Raw genomic sequence first — 24864 nt, forward strand, 5'->3', positions numbered from 1 at the left:
ACCTCGGACAACTTTACAAGCACTAATTTTGATAAATTAGTCTGATAAATAGTCTGATAGAGTTCAGTGTGTCAAATCGGAGGACCTGTTGTCTGGAACTCTGGCAGTCTCTATGGGGGTGCCACAGGGTTCAATTCTCGGGCCGACTCTTTTCTCTGTATGTATCAATGATGTCGCTCTTGCTGTGGGTGATTCCTTGATCCACCTCTATGCAGACGACACCATGCTGTATACACCTGGCCCTTCTTTGAACACTGTGCTAACAAACCTCCAAACAAGCTTCAATGCCATACAACACTCCTTCCGTGGCCTCCAACTGCTCTTCAACGCTAATAAAACTAAATGCATGCTCTTCAACCGATCGCTGCCCGCACCCGCCCGCCTGACTAGCATCACTGCTCTAGACGGTTCTGACTTAGAATATATGGAGAGCTACAAATACTTAGGTGTCTGGCTAGACTGTAAACTATCCTCCATACTCATACTAAGCATTTCCAATCCAAAATTAAATCTAGATTTGGCTTGCTATTTTGCAATAAAGCCTCCTTCACTCACGCTGCCAAACATACCCTTGTAAACCTGACTATCCTACCGATCCTCGACTTCGGCGATGTAATTTATAAAATAGCCTCCAACACTCTACTCAGCAAACTGGATGCAATCGATCACAGTGCCATCCGTTTTTTCACCAAAGCTCCATATACAACCCACCACTGCGTCCTTTATGCTCTCGTTTGGCTGGCCCTCGCTACATATTAGTTGCCAGACCCACTGGCTCCATGTCATCTATAAGTCTTTGCTACGTAAAGCTCCGCCTTATCTCAGCTCACTGGTCACCATAACAACATCCACCCGTAGCACGCGGTCCAGCAGGTTCAGTGCCTTGCGAAAGTATTCGGCCCCCCTTGAACTTTGCCTCCTTTTGCCACATTTCAGGCTTCAAACATAAAGATATAAAACTGTATTTTTTTGTGAAGAATCAACAACAAGTGGGACACAATCATGAAGTGGAACGACATTTATTGGATATTTCAAACTTTTTTAACAAATCAAAAACGGAAAAATTGGGCGTGCAAAATTATTCAGCCCCCTTAAGTTAATACTTTGTAGCGCCACCTTTTGCTGCGATTACAGCTGTAAGTCGCTTGGGGTATGTCTCTATCAGTTTTGCACATCGAGAGACTGAAATTTTTTCCCATTCCTCCTTGCAAAACAGCTCGAGCTCAGTGAGGTTGGATGGAGAGCATTTGTGAACAGCAGTTTTCAGTTCTTTCCACAGATTCTCGATTGGATTCAGGTCTGGACTTGACTTGTCCATTCTAACACCTGGATATGTATATTTTTGAACCATTCCATTGTAGATTTTGCTTTATGTTTTGGATCGTGATGCTGCCACCACCATGTTTGACAGTGGGGATGGTGTGTTCAGGGTGATGAGCTGTGTTGCTTTTACGCCAAACATAACGGTTTGCATTGTTGCCAAAAAGTTCAATTTTGGTTTCATCTGACCAGAGCACCTTCTTCCACATGTTTGGTGTGTCTCCCAGGTGGCTTGTGGCAAACTTTAAACAACACTTTTTATGGATATCTTTAAGAAATGGCTTTCTTCTTGCCACTCTTCCATAAAGGCCAGATTTGTGCAATATACGACTGATTGTTGTCCTATGGACAGAGTCTCCCACCTCAGCTGTAGATCTCTGCAGTTCATCCAGAGTGATCATGGGCCTCTTGGCTGCATCTCTGATCAGTCTTCTCCTTGTATGAGCTGAAAGTTTAGAGGGACGGCCAGGTCTTGGTAGATTTGCAGTGGTCTGATACTCCTTCCATTTCAATATTATCGCTTGCACAGTGCTCCTTGGGATGTTTAAAGCTTGGGAAATCTTTTTGTATCCAAATCCGGCTTTAAACTTCTTCACAACAGTATCTCAGACCTGCCTGGTGTGTTCCTTGTTCTTCATGATGCTCTCTGCGCTTTTAACGGACCTCTGAGACTATCACAGTGCAGGTGCATTTATACGGAGACTTGATTACACACAGGTGGATTGTATTTATCATCATTAGTCATTTAGGTCAACATTGGATCATTCAGAGATCCTCACTGAACTTCTGGAGAGAGTTTGCTGCACTGAAAGTAAAGGGGCTGAATAATTTTGCACGCCCAATTTTTCAGTTTTTGATTTGTTAAAAAAGTTTGAAATATCCAATAAATGTCGTTCCACTTCATGATTGTGTCCCACTTGTTGTTGATTCTTCACAAAAAAATACAGTTTTATATCTTTATGTTTGAAGCCTGAAATGTGGCAAAAGGTCGCAAAGTTCAAGGGGGCCGAATACTTTCGCAAGGCACTGTGTATCTCACTGGTCATCCCCAAAGCCAACACCACCTTTGGCCGCCTTCCAGTTGTCTGCTGCAAATTGTGACTGGAGCCAATTACAAAAATTGCTGAAGTTGGAGACTCACATCTGCCTCACCATCTTTAAGCATCAGCTATCTTAGCAGCTTACCGGTCGCTGCAGCTGTACTTGGCCCATCTGTAAATAGCTCATCAAACTACCTACCTCATCCCCATATTGTTTTTATTTACTTTTTTTTATATTTTGCACACCAGTATTTCTACTTGCACATCATCATCTGCATATCTATCACTCCAGTGTTAATTTTCTACATTGTAATTACTTCGCTACTATGGCCTATTTATTGCCTTCTTACTTAATTTGCACACACTGTATACAGATGTTTATATTGTGTTATTGACTGTACTTTTGTTTATCCAATGTGTAACTCTGTGTTGTTGTTTTTTGTCGCACTGCTTTGCTTTATCTTGGCCAGGTCACAGTTGTAAATGAGAACTTGTTCTCAACTGGCCTACCTGGTAAAATAAAGGTGAAATAAAAATATTAAAAAACAGGATGCACCTGAGCTCAATTTCGAGTGTCATAGCAAAGGGTCTGAATACTTATGTAAATAAACCTGTTTTCGCTTTGTCATTATGGCGTATTGTGTGTAAATTGAGGAAAATTTTTTATATTTAATCAATTTTCGAATAAGGTTGTAACATAATAAAATGTGGGAAAATGGAAGTGGTCTGAATACTTTCCAAATGCACTAATTATCTTATGTCTCTGTAATTGTTTAACATAAGTATAAAAGTATCTTACCCTAACTCATTCACTACAGCATATCGACTGAAAACATCATATTCATTATACTGTTAGAGCATGGGAAAGAGGTTATGTTAAGATATGTCAGTAGCACTTCATAAAAGCTCATTCATGCTTATAAGAAATAGTTAGGCATTATATTTTATTCTGAATTAACTGAATGGATATGGACTTGCCCCGAAGCTGGTCAGTCAGCAGAGTCAATATATTTTACAACTTCTCCTTCATCAGTAGCAGCCCTCATGTCTAGATTGGGAAAACACAAATGAGTAGCCTACACCACTAGAGTGCAGTAGAGTGATGTAGTTTGGATGTGAAATTTAAGAATCATGCCTAGCCATCAGCATAGGGTCAATTGCATTTTAATTCAATAAATTCAGGAAGTAAACTGAAATTCTAATTCCAGTTATATTTTTTTCCATTGCCACAAACCAACAGTATTTCTGGAAGTTCTCATTTGTTCATGTAGAATAACAGTCTAAATAATTTTTAAAGTATATACATCAGAAGTTATATTAAGCCTGTAAGATCGATCAACTTGACCAATGCAAATGTATGTATTTCCCTATAAAAAATGAATGATTTTGAAAAGATAAACTATCGCGTGCAACTATCGCGTGCTTGCGTACATCTGGTGTATTTGTGTGTGTGTGTCTGCACATACGGCTCAGGGGTTGTAAGGGTGAAATTAGGTGAAAGGAGCACCACCTTCACAGCAAACAAAGCCTCTCCTCCTTCCCGCTCTCTCTTTCTTACTCCCTTCCTTGCTAACTTTTCTTCCCTCCCTCCTTCCCTCGTCTCTTATCTGTCCTGCCCGGATGTGTATGTCTGAGTGCTGTATCCTGCAGTGACTCTGGCAGTAGCGACAGTTAGGGAAGTTAGTAACAACTACTACAGTAAAGGAGTACAGAACATTAGTTGCTGTTGGAGAGACACCACACGGATCAAGCCTTATAGTCTGGGAAGACCACGAACAGAGTAGGACTTCTGAGGATATCCTTCCTTCCCATCTATAGTATCTGGACTGAGGAGGGACTCCACCTGTAACGTTGTGATTGGGATTAAGTGAAGGCTCTAACCTGGGTGTGCGCCATAACGGTGAAACTGGATGAACACAGGTGAGCTCGAAAAGAGAGAAATAAGAGAAGGGAAGTGTAAATGAATAATAGTTCATGTTGAGAGCATATCCTGGAGAGAGCGAGAAAGTATTTAGTCAGGTTCATTATGAGATGCTTAGGGTGATACATGCTTAAGACAGGTCTTACAATGTATTATAATTGCATCATATTCCATCTGCAGGCTAGTTAACTGTTTTTTGTTAATTTTAGGTGTAGATCAGCTTTAATATTGCAGATTGTAGCTTCCATTATAATTTCCAATCTCCCATATATTTTTTTGTAAATATACACTACCAGTCAGTTTGGACACATCTATTAATTCAAGGGTTTTTCTTTATTTGTACTATTTTCTACATTGTAGAATAATAGTGAAGACATCAAAACTATGAAATAACACATATGGAAGCATGTAGTAACCAAAAAAGTGTTGGTGAAGTACTGTATATACATTTTTACAAATATATTTTTCTTTATTATGTTACCATAACCCTACCACCCCTCCCCTAATTGGAGTAAAATGATGGACAACAACACTTCGACTTCTACTTCCAGCTTATACATACTAAATACATTTTACGGACACAACTATTGTAAAATACATAATATATTTTTTTGTTTTTAATCCCATCCTTCAGCTACCCTCAACCTATCCAATCTATCTCTGAAGACCATTCAGTTTTGTTTTTGCCACGTATTTTTAACTGTGCTGTTTTCACAAAAGTTCTGAACCTATATACATTTTACGGACCCAGTATATTTTTCATTAATTATATTGTTGTTTTTAGTCCCACCCTTCAGCTAGACTCAACCCCTCCCATCTAAACTCAGCAAAAAAACTCACTGTCAACTGCGTTTATTTTCAGCAAACTTAACATGTGTAAATATTTGTATGAACATAACAAGATTCAACAACTGAGACATAAACTGAACAAGTTCCACAGACATGTGACTAACATAAATTGAATAATGTGTCCCTGAACAAAAGGGGGACAAAGGTGGGACTGAGACAGGTAATGGCGGACTGAAAGTAGTTATGTAGATCACCTCAAGATGAAAACGTAATAGTCAATATCGGCAAGTTAGACTAAATATTAGCACTACACAATCTGGTGGGTGATAACCTTCAATCTGGATAATAACACAAAACTAATCTTAAGACTAGAGAAATTTATCGACAAATATTCCGAAAACAAGCAACACCCAAACATGACGGAGAGTAAGACAGGAGAATCGATTTCAAAACTAAAAGGTGACTCTTCTACAGACACAGACAATTTAATATTTTCACCACCGGGAATGGTAAAGGTCGAAACCAATCTGTTGAAATCAATAAATGACAAACTGGGTGTCCTTGAATTAGTCAGTAAGGATATAAAAGAGTTGAAGGCAAGCCTCGAGATGAGTGATGAAAAAGCTGCGACATTGGAGAAGGAAACACAAGCTAAAAGGGACAGTCAATAAGATTGAAATCGAGAAAAAAAAGGAGAACACCATTCTGAGAGAAGCCTTACTTGACATAGAGACTAGATCCATGAGAGATAATCTGGTACTTACAGGTATCCAAGAGAAAGAAGGAGAAGTTCCTGAATCTGTAGTTAGAGAGTTCCTCCTTACAGCGCTTCAGAGTACACGCGAAGCTATCGTCAAAATCCAACTCGAACGTGTACACCGCTTCGGACCGAGAGGGCAGAGGTATGAACGCCCAATCGTTGCCAAATTTGCTTAATTTAAAGATAAAATAATTGTTAAAAGCCTGGGTAAAAGACTTGCTGGGACCAAAATTGGCATGAATAACCAGTTCCTGAAGGAAATTGCAGAACATCGTAAAGTTCTGCATCCAATTTAAAACATTTAAAAAATAGATTAAAAGGGAAATGAGTAGCTCTCGTTGTCGATAAACTATATATTGATAACCAGTTGTTCAGAGACACACAAAGACCATGGCTATTTTAAAAATTACAAAGTTCTTATAGACGAGGAAAATAATGAAACACAATTCTAGCCCGGTTACGGATTGTAATAATACAATAAAAAGATAGCTTTTCTATATATCTTCAAATATAACTAATTGGAACACAAAAGCACTAATTCAACATGGTGAAGATAAAAACTCAATAAACAGAAGGCACAGTATGTGTGGATGGTGTGGTGTGTGTTTTTTGATGTTTGGGAAAGTGTGGTGTTGAGTGAGAAAGGAAATGGTTTCATATCCCAGAAGCAATGTACTGCTGTGAGCGGGGGTGTGAGAGAGTTTTCAATGTTGTTCAGATAATGGATATACTTTTTATAATGAATTATACGTCTTATTTATTTATTGTCCTATCATGGTGGAAGAGTGTTTTAAAATAAATTATACATTTAATTTTTTATTGTCCTATCATGGGGAACTACATTTTTTAAATAAATTATATACTGTATCTAATTTATGCCAGGAAATGCCTTGACTATTTGGATTTTGGGGAATCTCTTATAAAATGGGTTAAAGTTATGTATAGTAACCCTAGCTGTAAAATAATAAATAATGGCTACATCTCAGAAAGTTTTAAACTATCTAGAGGATTAGAACAAGGTTGTCCACTGTCAGCATATCTATTTATTATTGTCATCAAAATGTTAGCTGTTAAAATTAGATCAAACAATAGTATTAAGGGATTAGAAATCCGTGGCTTAAAAACGAAGATGTCATTGTACGATGATGATTCATGTTTTCTTTTAAAACCACAACTAGAACCTCTCCACAGCCTCATAGGATCTAGATACTTTTGCTATCCTATCTGGATTAAAACTAAATTATGATAATATTATGTATTGGATTACTAAATTTTACATTACCGTGCAGTTGACCAATTAAATGGTCTGATGGAGATGTGGTCATACTCGGTATACAAAACCCAAAAGAAAGAAATGATCTCACTCCAATGCACTTTTATAGAAAGTTAGCAAAAATAAATAAGATCTTGCTACCATGGAAAGGAAAATACCTGACTATTTGTGGAAAAATCACCCTAATTAACTCTTTAGTTATATCACATTTGACCTATTTGCTTATGGTTTTGCCTACACCTAGAGACTTGGTTTTTAAATGATATGAACAAAAAAGATAACATTTTATTTGGAATAGCAAGCCAGACTAAATTAAAAGGGCCTATGTATATAACAAATATGAATTCGGAGGGCAGAAATTATTAAATATTAAAGCATTAGACCTCTCACTAAAGGCATCAGTCATACAAAAGTTATACTTAAATCCAAACTTGTTCTCTAGTAAATTGGCTGGAATGTCTCATCCTATGTTCAAGAATGGCATTTTTTCCCTTTATTCAGATTACACCTGCTCACTTTCGGTTGTTTGAAAAGGAAATAATCTCCAAAATATCGTTATTTTTTAAACAAGCCTTAGAAAGTTGGTTGCAATTTCAGTTTAATCCACCTGAAAAGACAGAACAAATAATACAACAAATATTGTGTTTAAACTCATATCTACTAATTGATAAAAAATAAAACAAATTTGAAGAAAGTTTTAAAAAAGGTATGATTTTGTGAATTATATCATAAATAGGACTGGTGGAGTTATGTCACACATGCAGCTAACACAGACATATGGAAATGTCTGCTCTACCCAAAATCACAACCAACTAATTGCAGCATTACCACAAAAATGGAAGAGGCATGTAGAAGGGAAAAGAAGTACTGCAGTGCATCTCCTCCTCATGGACTGCACCAGATTTGCCAGTTCTTCCACCATGGCACCTGCGAGTTCCCGGACATTTCTGGGGGGAATGGCCCTAGCCCTCACACTCCGATCCAACAGGTCCCAGACGTGTTCAATGGGATTGAGATCCGGGCTCTTCGCTGGTCATGGCAGAACACTGACATTCCTGTCTTGCAGGAAATCACGCACAGAACGAGCAGTATGGCTGGTGGCATTGTCATGTCATGAAGGTCATGTCAGGATGAGCCTGCAGGAAGTGTACCACATGAGGGAGGAGGATGTCTTCCCTGTAATGCACAGCGTTGAGATTGCCTACAATGACAACAAGCTCTGTCCGATGATGCTGTGACACACCGCCCCAGACCATGACGGACCCTCCACCTCCAAATCGATCCCGCTCCAGAGCACAGGCCTCGGTGTAACACTCGTTCCTTTGATGATAAACGCGAATCCGACCATCACCCCTTGTGAGACAAAACCACGACTCGTCAGTGAAGAGCACTTTTTGCCAGTCCTGTCTGGTCCAGCGACAGTGGGTTTGTGCCCATAGGCGACGTTGTTGCCGGTGATGTCTGGTGAGGACCTGCCTTACAACAGGCCTGCAAGCCCTCAGTCCAGCCTCTCACTGCCTATTCTGAGCACTGATGGAGGGATTGTGCGTTCCTGGTGTAACTCAGGCAGTTGTTGTTGCCATCCTGTACCTGTCCCTCAGGTGTGATGTTCGGATGTACTGATCCTGTGCAGGTGTTACACGTGGTCTGCCACTACGAGGACGATCAGCTGTCCATCCTGGCTCCTTGTATCGCTGTCTTAGGGGTCTCACAGTACGGACATTGCAATTTATTGCCCTGGCCACATCTGCAGTCCTCATGTCTCCTTGCAGCATGCCTATGGCACATTCACGCAGATGGGCAGGGACCCCGGGCATCTTTCTTTTGGTGTTTTTCAGAGTCAGTAGAAAGGCCTCTTTAGTGTCCTAAGGTTTCATAACTGTAACCTTAATTGCCTACCGCCTGTAGCCTGTTAGTGTCTTAATGACCGTTCCACAGGTGCATGTTCAGTAATTGTTTATGGTTCATTGAACAAGCATGGGAAACAATGTTTAAACCCTTTAAAATGAAGATCTGTGAAGTTATTTGGATTTCTACGAATTATCTTTGGAAGAGAGGGTCATGAAAAATGGAAGTTTCTTTTATTGCTGAGTTTTCTCTTAAACCCATCCAGGTTTTTCTATTTGCCATATGTTTTTCAATTGTGCTGTGACATTTCACAAAAATTCTGAACCTATCTAATCTCATAGTTTCTACAAATTGTAAATCATTATTATTAAGTATTATTATATTATTGATCGATTGACTATATTATTGATTGATTGACTACTTTCATTTGACTATATTATTGATCGATTGACTACTTTCAAATCAACCAGCAGTGCTATTTGTAGAGTTAGCTCCAGGTAATGTTGCAATTCTTCAACCCTTCCTGAACCTAGTTAAGTGTTTCCAATGAAAGAAAAGTAAATAGATTAGTCACAGGATAGAGTTGTTCAGGGCCTGAGGCTGGGATTCGGTCAAACCTGCCAAATGTTTACTCAGTGTCTACATGTACGAACTACTGTCTGAACACACACCAGCAGCAGCAGTAGCAGTAGTAGTAGTAGGTTTTCATAGCACCCGATACTAATCTGTGATTTTATTTAAGCATGGGGTAAAAGCAACTGCATTAACACCGTAATGCGGGTTAGATTGAATTGAGCCCTATTACAAGTGCATGATACCATTCTAACCTACAGCCGGCCCTGTATACAGTGGAGCCATTGCTGCGAGCCAGAGCCCGAATGGAGTGCTATCTGCATGGCTCATATCCAACAGTGTGAGGTGAAACATGCAGCCACACTCCAGTGCCACATAGCAAACCTGACCGGTTTATTTGACTAGATTGTGAATAGACAAATTTGAGGCCTCAGGGTTTTCTTATTACTCGATGTCAGTTGGTCCTGTGAAATTAACTCAATTGAGTTAATATGAAAACATCACTTTGTATCAAATAGCACCCTGGTCCATATATAGTGCACAGTAATGCACTTTATAGGGGATAGTGTGTCATTAGGGACACAGCCCCATGACTGAGATGTTTGAGCTGTATACCTTCAAAAGGTTACTGTCTAGCTACTGAGGCGATTTCCTCTGCGACTGTACACTTATGCAGCTAATGGTGGCATAATCAGGCATAATCGTGTTACTTGCAGACATACAATAACTTGGGGTGTAAAGTCATTTAAATTGACATACAGTGATGGGTACAATTAGGACGTGGCTGTTTTGCTGTATGAGTTTCATGTTGTGTGTTTTGATGAGAGGGCATACTGTGCTGAATCCCCTGGTATCTTGCTTGCTCTGGGAGCTTGTTCACACCAATGGAACATGAGGGACTTTATGTGCTCCAGGCAGCCTACTGAGAGACCATGATGAGGAGGGGAGAGGAGCGAGAGGACATCACCACTCTCATCGCCATGACTAACACTGCAGACCACAACTACGGGAGCATGGATACTGGGGTAATCATGAAAAAATATTGTTTGATCATATTTAAACACTCATAGTTATGGACTGTGTGTGTGTGTGTGTGTGTGTGTGTGTGTGTGTGTGTGTGTGTGTGTGTGTGTGTGTGTGTGTGTGTGTGTGTGTGTGTGTGTGTGTGTGTGTGTGTGTGTGTGTGTGTGTGTGTGTGTGTGTGTGTGTGTGTGTGTGTGTGTGTGCGTGCGTGCGTAGAAAACATTATGTTATGTCAACACCCATCCAGGCTAGTCTCCTGTTATGGTGTTGGGACGTTAATCAGTGACTCTGATTACAAAGACAGGAAGTCAGAGCGCATTAGTCCAACCGCAACAACACTATAACTAAGGGGAGAGTGGATGTTGGTTAGGAACAATCTTAAGTGGGTACATTGATAATAGATCAACTATTCATGTTCACAGATGTCTCAGGTCAGCTCTGGGGACAAAAATGTGTTCAGCGACGGCATCACTCGCATTGGTGAGTATACTGATGGAATGGAATGACGTAAGGATGGCTAAAAAAAACTATTGGGAAAAACTGGTTGCAATGGTCAGGTTGTACACAGCTTGTGTAAGGACGTTTTCTTAACGTCTTTATCTGGTTGTAATCTTTAATCTGACCTGATAATAACGTATAGTCCTTGTCATGAACAATATGTGTTTATTTGTCTTTACAGAGACCAGTTGATTGTAATCTGGTGACGTCTTCTTAACCAGTTTTAACTTATAAAAGCAATCAATTACATTATGTGCGAACGTTTGCCCGCAAGGTACATTTATTCCATTCCTGGTGTCCTTTCCTTTGTCCTCACTGGGTTTAGGGTGAAGTTGGCACTAGATGCTGATCTTAGGTCAGCTTTGCTTTTCCCTACTAGTTAGTCCATGGGCCAGAGGGCCACATTTCACATATTTGTCCACTTTGGATTATATTTTGGTATGTTTGCAATATATTCGGAGTAGCTAAATGTGTCTCACTGCATGCATTATATGTTATGACCCCTATGCGGTTAGTACGGAGAACAGGATCAGGGTATTAAATGTGGTTTTGTATTATCAGGGAACAATCTTCTCTAACTAAGGCAATTTGATATGTTATTAACTTCATAATACAACATATTAAGGTATGGAACAATTGGAATTGGAAGGACCTGCATTGATTTTGCATGGTCAAAACCAGATAAATAATTGGTGTAATGGCCAATAATGGCTTAACATGTGTGTTACAATGAGGACAACCCAAAATGATGGCCCAAGTATGTCATACACATACATATTTAGCTCAATATTACCAGAACAGTGATAAAAAATATGCCAAAAAAGCCGCTTGAATTGCTTATTTTTGTAGCCATTTCAAATATATTACAATTAAAAACACGTCAAATGTTCTAAAAGCGTTCACTGATTTCTAATTATTCCAATGGAATGCAATATGATTCTGAAATATGTATTGGTTAGTGGCTGCTGAGGGTTGTCAAGAGCATCAGCGATGGTGAAATTGCTAAAAGGCTGGATTTTTTTCTAATCATCAATTGCATAATTTCTATAAAATGTGTCAACCAACCACTGAACTAATGGCTACAAAATAATTAGGTAACATATTTCAATAAATAACAAGGTTAGAGAGTATAAGTTTAAATCATGATGTTCAGGGACAGAAGCAGTGGTGTAAAAAGTACTAAATTGTCATACTTGAGTAAAAGAAAAAGATACCATAATAGAAAATGACTCATGTAAAATTTACCCAGCAAAATACTACTTGAGTAAAAGTAAAAAAATATCTGGTTTTGCATTTACTTAAATACAGGGGTGGAAAAAGTACTCAATTGTCATAATTGAGTAAAAGTAAATTCTGTACATCAAATTCCCATATATTAAGCAAACCAGACAGCACATGTTAAAAACAAATAATTTACAAATGCAGTATTTGCGTTTAGTGAGTCCACCAGATCATAAGAAGTAAGAATTACAACTTGTTATATTGATAGGTGTGTGAATGGAACCATTTTTCTGTACTGCATTCTAAATCTAAAGAGTAGGTGTCAGGGGAAATGTATTGGAGTAAAAAGTACATATTTTCTTTAGGAGTGAAGTGGAGTAAAAGTAAATATTGTCGAAAATATCAATAATAAAGTACAGAAACCCCCAAAAACTAGTAAGTAGTACTTTAAATGATTTTTTATTAACTACTTTACACCATTGGACAGAAGAGATTAATCACCCATGTGCCTTTTTAGAGATCCTTGTGTTTACATAAATCGTTGTTGACTTGCTGTGACAACTCAACAAATGACAGAGCACACATTTGCACTATACTATCACATTTCAGCTAAGACCCAGATGCAGACAGTGTCGATGTAACAAAAGTTTATTACTAGTACAGGGGACGGCAGAGGTCCCTAATCCAGATAGGGTGCAAAAGGTCCAGAACAGCAGGCAAGGGTCAATAATCCAGTGTGGTGTGGCAAGGTACAGAACGGCAGGCAAGGGTCAATAATCCAGTGTGGTGTGGCAAGGTACAGAACAGCAGGCAGGATCTGCGTAGGCAGAATGGTCAAAACCCAGGAAACCAAGAACTGAGAACTGGGAAACCGCTGGTAGATTTCACAAAACAAACGAACTGGCAACAGACAAACCGAGAACACAGGTATAAATACACTGGGGATAATGGGGAAGATTGGCGACACCTGGAAGGGGGTGGAGACAAGCACAAAGACAGGTGAAACAGATCAGGGTGTGACACTATACAACAGACTATTACAGGTGGCAATTATAAAAATAATATGCTACCAGCTGATATCATCTGACTGTTACCTGAGTCATGTGACTGTAGTATTTTTTTATATCACGCGACAAATGGCAGTGTAAACAATGTTTTGGTACAATTGTTGATGGAATAACCATCAACTGTATGCAGTTGTTGACAGAATAACAATATGTTGTGTGCTCACTATGCCCACTGAGACTTGGAAAAGCATGCAGTTTTATTAGTCTACAGATCTAATCATTTATTTAGAACTTCACATGGTGGTGAGAGTGCACAGTGATGAGCTTGATGCTAATTTCCTGTAAATATTGTATTCTGTGAGATGATGATCAGTGCGTGGCTGCCGTTTTTATTGACAAATAAAAATGACCTCGCTCCTATCCATAACATCATCATGTACCCTCTAGACTGTATCTGCGAGCTGTTGGCTAGAGCACATGTGCAAAGAGCATAATGTACTGTTTGTTGCAACACTTTTTGTGGCAAAACTATCAACAGAGTTAAATATGGGATGGAAACACATAGACCTTCTCTTTTTCATTCGGTAAATTAAAATTCATACAACAAAGTGCTTTTCATGTGCACTACGTCATTATGAACAGCTTTGCATTCGCAAAAAGTCAGCTTGATGTAAACACACCACTGTGTAGAATGTGCATATTTTTGTGTGAAAATATTAATATACTGCTTGAAAATCTTTCAACAAATGGATTGAATGTTTGCTGAGCCGAGCCTAAGCCCTATTGGTAATTACAATGCTAATTGTACACTGCATGAAGGGGTATATGTACAGTATGCACATGTTTATATGAAGTATATACTTGGGTCCCACAGAATTTGTGTTTAATTTAGAAGGAGAATTTGGCTGTGTTGAAGGATGGTGCTTCAGAGAAAGATGCTGAGCAAAGCCCATGGATAATATAAGTTTGCTGAGCAGAGCCTAAGCCTTATTGGTAATTACAAAAACATTTTATATATCTGCACATGTTAATACCACACCTGGGTCCCACAGACTTTGTGTTAGTTTGGGAGGAGAGTTTAGCTGTGTTGAAGGATGGCACATTAGAGAAAGACAAGTCAAGTCACGCCACCCAAGACTCACACAGGAAGTGGAGGGAAGACTTCCTGTCCAGACTTCAAGCAGCCGGCATCGACCAGGAGATGGTGAGCGAGGGCTAAGGGACAGGGTCGTTTACATTTACTAGAGCCCTTAGTTTTGTGCCCAGACTAGGAAAAACTCTGAGCCCTAGTTATAGCCTATAACCAGGGCCCAGAGTTATTCATGATCAGGTCATGTAGTCTGGAAAAACTCCTGCCTCAATAAATGACACATCACCCATGATAAACAACTGCTCCCATACCAGTCATGGTTCCTATGTGAGCTGCACACTCCAGGATTCACCTGGAAAGAGAAAGACATTGTCAATATTTACACAGCTTCCATAGAGCTTGTCTTCCAAGTCATTTACTTTGCCCTTTCTACTGGGTGCTTGAATCAACAAGCTACCACATATAATATTGGTGCATAATACCATAATACCATAATGCCAACAATGTAAAAAATGTGAAACTTTTTTATTTTTTATTACATTATAATAGTTTTATTGTGCAGCATCAGTGGAAATAAATCTTTGCTTTATCCAATTTACAAACATGCATAGTCAGTGATTTCTGTTTTCCTGTTTGCCTCTCCGCTAGCGGGAAGTTCTTCAAGCTAAGAAGAAAATCTCCTATGTGCTCCTGAGCGCCCCCTGGAGTGTCCTTTGCTACTATGCTGAGGAGATCAGTCTCCGGGTCCCTCTGCAGGTCAGTTAGTCAGTTGACTCAGTTCTTATGTTTCTACTCTCCTGTCACATGTCAAGAGATGTAGAGCTTTGGTATTAGGGTCAATTCAGCTTTCAATTCAGTCAATTCACAAAGTGAATTGAAATTAAATGAATCAATTGAAAAAATGCACATAGAAATGTTGAGTTCATTAGCTGAATTTCAATTCACTATTCAACCCTTATTCTGGAGAACTACGGATATCCTTTATACCCAGTAGCTCTCCAGGAGGAAGGTTGGTCACTCCTGCTTTCGGGTGCTTAATCTCACATGTTCACAAAATTAATCAAATGAGACACAAGTAGATCATGGTGCTGCATATTCCTCAGATGGTAACCACACCAAACTTCAACTGGTCAGAGAGGATGCTAGAGAAAATAAAAATCCCAAACCTCATGAGCCAAGACGTGCCCAGCATGCCCCCGGACTATTACACCTGCCAGTTTCGCACCAACAAACTGGAAAGGTATGTTAAAATCCTAAATGATTTGCTTAGCAGCTGCTGTCAGTCAAACCACACTAAATTCTTTGCATTTCCACAACTAAACATCTTCCTGAAACAGTTAAACAATATGACCCATGTAGATTTTCCCAGCAAGACACTAGTCCAGTTTTAAAACCAGTTTACTGGTTTTGTACAAAGAAAACATCTTCTATAAAGTATTATTCCCTCAGGCCGTGCTGTTTTCCCTGAAGGTGAAAAGGCATGATGTGTACATTCAGGTTTAATGGTGTCAAATATATGTTAAATAAAACACAGTGTTGGGTTGGAGTTGCAGGTGTTGCTACAGAGAGGTGGAATCTAGGCAACAGACAAGTATATACAATCTTTAACTTCAAAGTATGCCATATACTGTACATACTATGTATGACCACCTGGCTGTGTCTACAGGTTTCTGGGCAGTGAGAATAAGGAGACGTTCTTCAAGACTACCCAAAGACACCAAGTAGTGAGTTTGCCATTTCAACTTGATTCTTCAAATTGGATCAGTATCTTGCAGTACCAATACGGTATTTCAAGGAAACACAGTGGTTCAGATTCTGTCACACAAATGTAGATCTATCTACTCTTCAGGTAACCCTCTATCTGAGCTCAAGGTTGAGTTTATTAAGGCAGGCAACGGAAACCGTCTCAAAGCATTTTGGAATTGAAAAACCAAATTTGACAATTATTGTTAGTCCCTCCCTGTTTCCGTCCGTTTTCTTCCATTTGGTGCCCAGTGAACACTACCCTGATTTACTAGTCAGATCCTTCTAGGTTTAAACAGTCCCTATTTAAGGTCATTATTCCTATTTAAAAATATATATTTGGGGGTGTTTTTTACATTTTATTGAGACAGCATGCATATCAGAAGGGGATAATGGCAGGTGTAAGAAACAGTGGGAACGGTGGACTCAGAGATAGAACACCGGTCTCCGGTGCGTTACCACTCAACCATGGCTGCATTTGGATGACTGTCTGGCAGATTAATGCAGGGAAATGTGATTTTTAAAACCACCATACTAAGAGGTCATAATGAACATGTGATAAACACATCTGATATTTTTGACACTACAGTAGTAGAATAATAGACTTCCTCACTTTGACAGTACAACACATTCCTTTGTCTGACCTAGCTGTATGAGATTTTAGCACGGACGCCTTATGGGGCATTAAAAAGAGGAGAGGTGGGAATCGAAAGGCTGCTCAGCGAGAATGCCTTCTCTGCTGCATACCCCCTGCATGAGGTTAGTGTCCTCCATAGACATACCATATGTTATGTATATATAATGTATGTTATGTATGTATGTATGTATGTACGCATGCATGCATGTATGTACAGTTGAAGTCGAAAGTTTACATACACTTAGGTTGGAGTCATTAAAACTAGTTTTTCAACCACTCCACAAATTTCTTGTTAACAAACTATAGTTTTGATAAATCCGTTAGGACATCTACTTTGTGCATGACACAAGTCATTTTTCCAATAATTGTTTACAGACAGATTATTTCACTTATAGTTCACTGTATCACAATTCCAGTGGATTAGAAGTTTACTTACACTAAGTTGACTGTGCCTTTGAAAAGCTTAGAAAACCCGAGAAAATTATGTCATGGCTTTAGAATCTTCTGATAGGCTAATTTACATCATTTGAGTAATTTAGAGGTGTACCTGTGGAATCATTTCAAGGCCTACCTTCAAACTCAGTGCCTCTTTGAGAAAATCAAAATAAATCAGCCAAGACCTCAGAAAAACAATTGTAGACCTCCACAAGTCTGGTTCATCTTTGCGAGCAATTTCCAAATGCCTGAAGGTACCAGATTCATCTGTACAAATAATAGTACGCAAGTATAAACATCATGGGACCACACAGCCGTCATACTGCTCAGGAAGGAGACACGTTCTGTCTCCTAGAGATGAATGTACTTTGGTGCGAAAAGTGTGAATCAAACTTGAATCAGTTACACCAGCTCTGTCAGGAGGAATGGGCCAAAATTCACCCAATTTATTGTGGGAAATGTGTGGAAGGCTACCCGAAACGTTTGACCCAATTGAAAACAAAAATTAGGCTATGCTACCAAATACTAATGTGATGAAAGAACAAAAAGCTGAAATAAATCATTCTCGCTACTATTATTCTGACATTTCACATTCTTAAAATAAAGTGTTGATCCTAACTGACCTAAGACAGGGAATGTTTACTATGATTAAATGTCAGGAATTGTGAAAAACTGAGTTTAAAAGTATTTGGCTAAGGTGTATGTAAACTTCTGACTATCTATCTATCTATCTATCTATCTATCTATCTATCTATCTATCTATCTATCTATCTATCTATCTATGTATGTATGTATGTATGTATGTATGCGTGTATGCGTGTATGTGTGTGGTGTGTGTGTGTGTGTGTGTGTGTGTGTGTGTGTGTGTGTGTGTGTGTGTGTGTGTGTGTGTGTGTGTGTGTGTGTGTGTGTGTGTGTGTGTGTGTATGTATGTATGTATGACAGAGATGGCCGCCTCGCTTCGCGTTCCTAGGAAACTATGCAGTTTTTTGTTTTTTTACGTGTTATTTCTTACATTGGTACCCCAGGTCATCTTAGGTTTCATTACAAACAGTCGAGAAGAACTACTGAACATAAGAGCAGCGTCAACTCACCATCAGTACGGCCAAGAATATGACTTTCGCGAAGCGGATCCTGTGTTCTGCCTTTCACCCAGGACAACGGAATGGATCCCAGCCGGCGACCCAAAAAAACGACTTCGTAAAAGGGGGAAACGGAGCGGTCTTCTGGTCAGACTCCGGAGACGGGCACATCGTGCACCACTCCCTAGCATTCTTCTCGCCAATGTCTAGTCTCTTGACAACAAGGTTGATGAAATCCGAGCAAGGGTAGCATTCCAGAGGGACATCAGAGACTGTAACGTTCTTTGCTTCACGGAAACATGGCTCACTGGAGAGACGCTATTGGCCAGCCAGCTGGTTTCTCCACGCATCGCGCAGACAGAAACAAACATCTTTCTGGTAAGAAGAGGGGCGGGGGCGTATGCTTCATGGTTAACGTGACATGGTGTGATCATAACAACATACAGGAACTCAAGTCCTTCTGTTCACCTGATTTAGAATTCCTCACAATCAAATGTCGACCGCATTATCTACCAAGGGAATTCTCTTCGATTATAATCACAGCCGTATATATTCCCCCCCAAGCAGACGCATCGATGGCTCTGAACGAACTTTATTTGACTCTTTGTAAACTGGAATCCATTTATCTGGAGGCTGCATTCATTGTAGATGGGGATTTTAACAAGGCTAATCTGAAAACAAGACTCCCTAAATTTTATCAGCATATCGATTGCGCAACCAGGGCTGGAAAAACCTTGGATCATTGCTATTCTAACTTCCGCGACGCATATAAGGCCCTGCCCCGCTCTCCTTTCGGAAAAGCTGACCACGACTTAATTTTGTTGATCCCTGCCTACAGACAGAAACTAAAACAAGAAGCTCCCGCGCTGAGGTCTGTTCAACGCTGGTCCGACCAATCTGATTCCACACTCCAAGACTGCTTCCATCACGTGGACTGGGATATGTTTCGTATTGCGTCAGACAACAACATTGACGAATACGCTGATTCGGTGAGCGAGTTCATTAGAACGTGCGTTGAAGATGTCGTTCCCATAGCAACGATTAAAACATTCCCAAACCAGAAACCGTGGATTGATGGCAGCATTCGCGTGAAACTGAAAGCCCGAACCACTGCTTTTAATCAGGGCAAGGTGACTGGAAACATGACCGAATACAAACAGTGTAACTATTCCCTCCGCAAGGCAATCAAACAAGCTAAGCGTCAGTATAGAGACAAAGTAGAATCTCAATTCAACGGCTCAGACACAAGAGGTATGTGGCAGGGTCTACAGTCAATCACGGATTACAAAAAGAAAACCAGCCCCAGGCAGACTAAATAACTTTTTTGAGGACAATACAGTGCCACTGACACGGCCCGCAACTAAAACATGCGGACTCTCCTTCACTGCACGCCTCCAACTCAATCATCAAGTTTGCGGACGATACAACAGTGGTAGGCTTGATTACCAACAACGACGAGACGGCCTACAGGGAGGAGGTGAGGGCCCTCGGAGTGTGGTGTCAGGAAAATAACCTCACACTCAACGTCAACAAAACTAAGGAGATGATTGTGGACTTCAGGAAACAGCAGAGGGAACACCCCCCTATCCACATCGATGGAACAGTAGTGGAGAGGGTAGTAAGTTTTAAGTTCCTTGGCGTACACCACAGACAAACTGAATTGGTCCACCCACACAGACAGCATCGTGAAGAAGGCGCAGCAGCGCCTCTTCAACCTCAGGAGGCTGAAGAAATTCGGCTTGTCACCAAAAGCACTCACAAACTTCTACAGATGCACAATCGAGAGCATCCTGTCAGGCTGTATCACCGCCTGGTACGGCAACTGCTCCGCCCACAACCGTAAGGCTCTCCAGAGGGTAGTGAGGTCTGCACAACGCATCACCGGGGGCAAACTACCTGCCCTCCAGGACACCTACACCACCTGATGTCACAGGAAGGTCATAAAGATCATCAAGGACAACAACCACCCGAGCCACTGCCTGTTCACCCCGCTATCATCCAGAAGGCGAGGTCAGTACAGGTGCATCAAAGCTGGGACCGAGAGACTGAAAAACAGCTTCTATCTCAAGGCCATCAGACTGTTAAACAGCCACCACTAACATTGAGTGGCTGCTGCCAACACACTGACTCAACTCCAGCCACTTTAATAATGGGAATTGATGGGAAATGATGTAAATCACTAGCCACTTTAAACAATGCTACCTAATATAATGTTTACATACCCTACATTGTTCATCTCATATGTATATGTATATACTGTACTCTATATCATCTACTGCATCTTTATGTAATACATGTATCACTAGCCACTTAACTATGCCACTTTGTTTACATACTCATCTCATATGTATATATTGCACTCAATACCATCTACTGTATCTTGCCTATGCCGCTCTGTACCATCACTCATTCATATATCTTTATGTACATATTCTTTATCCCCTTACACTTGTGTCTCTATAAGGTAGTAGTTTTGGAATTGTTAGCTAGATTACTTGTTGGTTATTACTGCATTGTCGGAACTAGAAGCACAAGCATTTCGCTACACTCGCATTAACATCTGCTAACCATGTGTATGTGACAAATAAAATTTGATTAGATGTGATGTATGTATGTATGTATGTATGTATGTATGTATGTGTGTACGTGTGTATGTGTGTGTATGTATGTATGTATGTATGTATGTATGTATGTATGTATGTATGTGTGTATGTATGTGTATGTGTGTGTGTGAGTATGATTTCATTACTGTACGCCCATACCCAGGGATCTTCTGATAAACCTAACTCTAAATCTCACTAATCTTAGAAATCTTACCCTGTAATGTTAAATCAAACATTCATCTTGACTGTAACCAGAGGAGTCATGCCCCTAATGTTTTTGAGGGGGCTCTGATGACCAAAATCTGTCCTTTGATTATATATGTAGAAAATAAATTGTAACTTGTAATTGTATCCAATGAATATCCTTCGGTAACACCGTATTTGAAATTCATGTCATAATATTGTCATAAATGTTGTGATGTCACTGAATGTCAAGCCACAATGGGCATGGTACCTTTGACCGTAAGCCCAAAACCTGAATAGTTATCCACCATCTGACTCACGATGTTCCTGCAGGGTCCATTTGAGATGCCCGGGGGGGAGGCGGTGGACTCTCAGTCCTTGAGCATGAGGCAGATCCTCCACCAGTATTGGGCTCGCTGGGCCAGCTGGAAGAAATACCAGCCTCTGGATCACATCCGAGAGTACTATGGAGAGAAGATAGCACTGTACTTTGCCTGGCTAGGTAAGCATTGGCACTGGCAGTGTTTTGTTGGCTTGAAGTGGAGAGTCTGGCTTTTGGAGGAGTACTCGTCTTAGAAGCAGGTTAGCATTTATTGGGATGACTCGTACTGGAGGCAGCTCTGCAGAGTGGTCATTAGCAGGCACAGCCACAAAGTCATAAAATCATATTTGAATCCTAACTCTAAACCTAATTAAAATAATAATGATTTAAACATGCATTTAAACCAACATAGAAACGTACCTGCATTGAAGCCGCTCAACATTTACATTACATTCAGTAACCTAAGAGACTCCCATCCAGAGCAAACCACAGGAACAACCAGGGTCAAATGCCCTGCCCATGGGTACGTCGACAGATCTCCCATCAAGTCAAAATGGAGATCCGAACCAGCAACCTATCGGCCACCGGCCCAAGCTCCCAACCTCCAGGCCACCAACCATCCAAGATCTTCCCACAGTTCCCCGAGAGCTGCCCCTCAACCATCTGAGACCTATCTCTGCTGGCCACCCACTATGGATTTATACGCACCATATATATTTAAACTATGCTGTCATGTTTAGCATACAATTTGAATCGAACTAATCAAATAGAATCCACAGATTGCGAGTTGAAGATAAATACTTTTACAAAGAGTAGTAATATTTTAATATTTGACTGAACAGATCTCTCCAGATTTCCCAACAATGCTATTTCTAGGGTCAATTTTAGATTCATGTTTTGCTTTTTCAGCCATTACTGAACCTGAGACCAGAAACAAGCTACATGAGAGCAATACCAGAACAAATCATATTGATTCTGAATCCTCACCACAGAATCGGCAGAGTTGCGATGATTGTATGTCCAAATATTCAACATCTTGCGTCGTTTTATATATCATGTGCCATGGTATCGGTACATGAAAAATCTCTTCCCAGATATTTTGCCATCTGTATGGCACAGCTGTCAACATCCTGGTCCTCAAATTAAACTGATATACATTCCTATTTATGCTATTTTTGTTCCTCCGCCAGTTTTGATCTTTTATATTGGGCAGACAGACCAGTTCCTTACCTCCTCACGCTGCCACCTGCCTCCTCCATTTTTGGGGTAATGCTGTAGTCAATCCTAACCTTAATTACACTGCTAACCTTAATGCCTAATGCTAACGCTAACACCAAAAAGCTCATTTTGTTTTTGATGAATTTTTACAATATAGCCAATTTTGACTTTGCACACCTAGGGGATATCGCTCAGTTCTGCCACTAGGACAAGACACATCGCAATAAACGTCAACCTGCTTCTTAGAATATAATAGTAAGCTTAAATATCCCATAAAGAGACATTTGAAAAATTTGCTTCACAGCAGTGAACAAGCTCCTTGGCAAGAATATCATCCCAAGACTTACATCACATCAAATAATATCCATCACAAGACATAATGAAATGACTCTTCTTTTGCTTAGTCTCTCTCTCTTACCTCCATGTAGGGTTCTACACAGGCTGGCTGCTCCCAGCAGCTGTGGTCGGAACACTGGTCTTTCTGTTTGGGATCTGGCTGATGGTCACTGATGCGCCAGCGTGAGTATGACAGAGGACAACTTCAACCAAGCATGTCACTCCTCTTCTTAAGCCTCACCCATCATAATCCGTGTTGAGGGTTCCACCGGGGTTGTGAACATTCTGTGTTTGTTTCCACACCTAAACACGTGTAAGAACTAATAGTTGAACTCTGCTCAGGTGTGGGTTCAAACAGGGTTTCACTGTTGCCAACTGTATCACCAAAGGTCATTCTCTGAATGTCTATCCTCTGTCCCATAGGCGGGAGATCTGTGAGAGCAAGGATGAGTTTGTCATGTGTCCTCTGTGCAAAATCTGCTCCTACTGGAACCTATCCAGCATCTGTACCACCTTCAAGGTGTGTGTGTGTGTGTGTGTGTGTGTGTGTGTGTGTGTGTGTGTGTGTGTGTGTGTGTGTGTGTGTGTGTGTGTGTTCACATGCATGTGTGATGGCATGATTAATTGTACTTACTGTATGTGTTCTAGTGTACAGTGTCCTCAGAAAATATTCACACCCCTTGAGTTTTTCTACATATTGTTGTGTTACAGCCTGAATTTAAAATGGATTAAATTGAGATATTTTTGTCACTGGCTTACACACAATACCCCATAATGCCAAAGTGAAATTATGTTTTTAGAAATTAATAACAAATTAAAAGCTGAAATGTCTTGAATACTTATCTTGAGTCAATAAGTATTCAACCCCTTTTTTTATGGCCAGCCTAAATAAGTTCAAGAGTAAACATTTGCTTAACATGTTATATAATTGCAGTTGCATTGGCTCATTCGGTATGCAATAATAGTGTTAACATGATTTTTGAAAGACTACCCCACACATACAATCCTCAGTAAGGTCCCTCGGTCGAGCAGTGCATTTCAAACACAGATTCAACCACAAAGACCAGGGAGGTTTTCCAATGCCTTGCAAAGAAGGGCACCTATTGGTATATTGACATTGAATATCCATTTGTTCATGGTGAAATGATGAATTATGATGAATGATGTATCAGTTACTACAAAGATACAGGTGTCATTCCTAACTCAGTTTCTAGAGAGGAATGAAACCGCTCAGGGATTTCCCCATGAGGCCAATGGTGACTTTAAAACAGTTACAGAGTTTAATGGCTGTGATAGGAGAAAACTGAGGATGGAACAACAACATTGTAGTAACTACACAATACTAACCTAAAATGACAGAGTGAAAAGAAGGAAGCCTGTACAAAATAAAAAATATTCCAAAACATGCATCCTGTTTGCAATAAGGCACTGAAGTAAAACTGGCGCCTACAGGGGTGCAAAGCTCTTAGAGACTTACCCAGAAAGACTCACAGCTGTAATCACTGCCAAATGTGATTCTAACATGTATTGACTCAGGGGGTTCAATACTTATCGAATCAAGATATATTACTGTTTTATTTTTCATAAATGTTAGAATTGTTCTTCCACTTTATTTTGTGTAGATCGCTGACAAAAATGATAATTAAGTGGGCCTCCTGGGTCTAAGGCACTGCAGTGATAGCTGTGCCACCAGAGACTCTGGGCTCGAGCCCAGGCTCTGTCGCAGCCGGCCGTGACCGTGAGGCCCATGGGGCAACGCACAATTGGCCTAGTGTCGTTCGGGTTGGGGAGGGCTTGGCCGGTAGGGATATCCTTGTCTCATCGGGCACTAGCGAATTCTGTGGCGGGCCGGGCGCAGCGCGCACTGACCAGGTCGCAAGGTGCACAGTATTTCCTCCGACACATTGGTGCAGCTGGCTTCCGGGTTGGATGCGTGCTGTGT

The 24864-nt window shown here is 40.4% G+C and overlaps 1 protein-coding gene across 2 annotated transcripts in view; it reads left to right on the forward strand.

The window, feature by feature from the left end:
- The first annotated feature begins 3994 nt into the window (after positions 1-3994).
- ano7 (anoctamin 7) overlaps positions 3995-24864 on the forward strand; it is a 48307-nt gene continuing 27437 nt past the window's right edge. For both annotated transcript variants that reach the window (XM_036965559.1, XM_036965558.1), the window contains exons 1-11: positions 3995-4280; positions 10439-10549; positions 10970-11027; positions 14326-14477; positions 15012-15119; positions 15467-15603; positions 16030-16087; positions 16755-16865; positions 21380-21548; positions 23015-23105; positions 23346-23442. In XM_036965559.1, the coding sequence (XP_036821454.1) occupies positions 10457-10549; positions 10970-11027; positions 14326-14477; positions 15012-15119; positions 15467-15603; positions 16030-16087; positions 16755-16865; positions 21380-21548; positions 23015-23105; positions 23346-23442 (1074 nt within the window). In that variant the 5' untranslated portion in view covers positions 3995-4280; positions 10439-10456. The remainder of the gene's footprint in view (positions 4281-10438; positions 10550-10969; positions 11028-14325; positions 14478-15011; positions 15120-15466; positions 15604-16029; positions 16088-16754; positions 16866-21379; positions 21549-23014; positions 23106-23345; positions 23443-24864) is intronic.

Source organism: Oncorhynchus mykiss, chromosome 27, assembly GCF_013265735.2.
Source record: "Oncorhynchus mykiss isolate Arlee chromosome 27, USDA_OmykA_1.1, whole genome shotgun sequence".
NCBI classification, from domain to species: domain Eukaryota; kingdom Metazoa; phylum Chordata; class Actinopteri; order Salmoniformes; family Salmonidae; genus Oncorhynchus; species Oncorhynchus mykiss.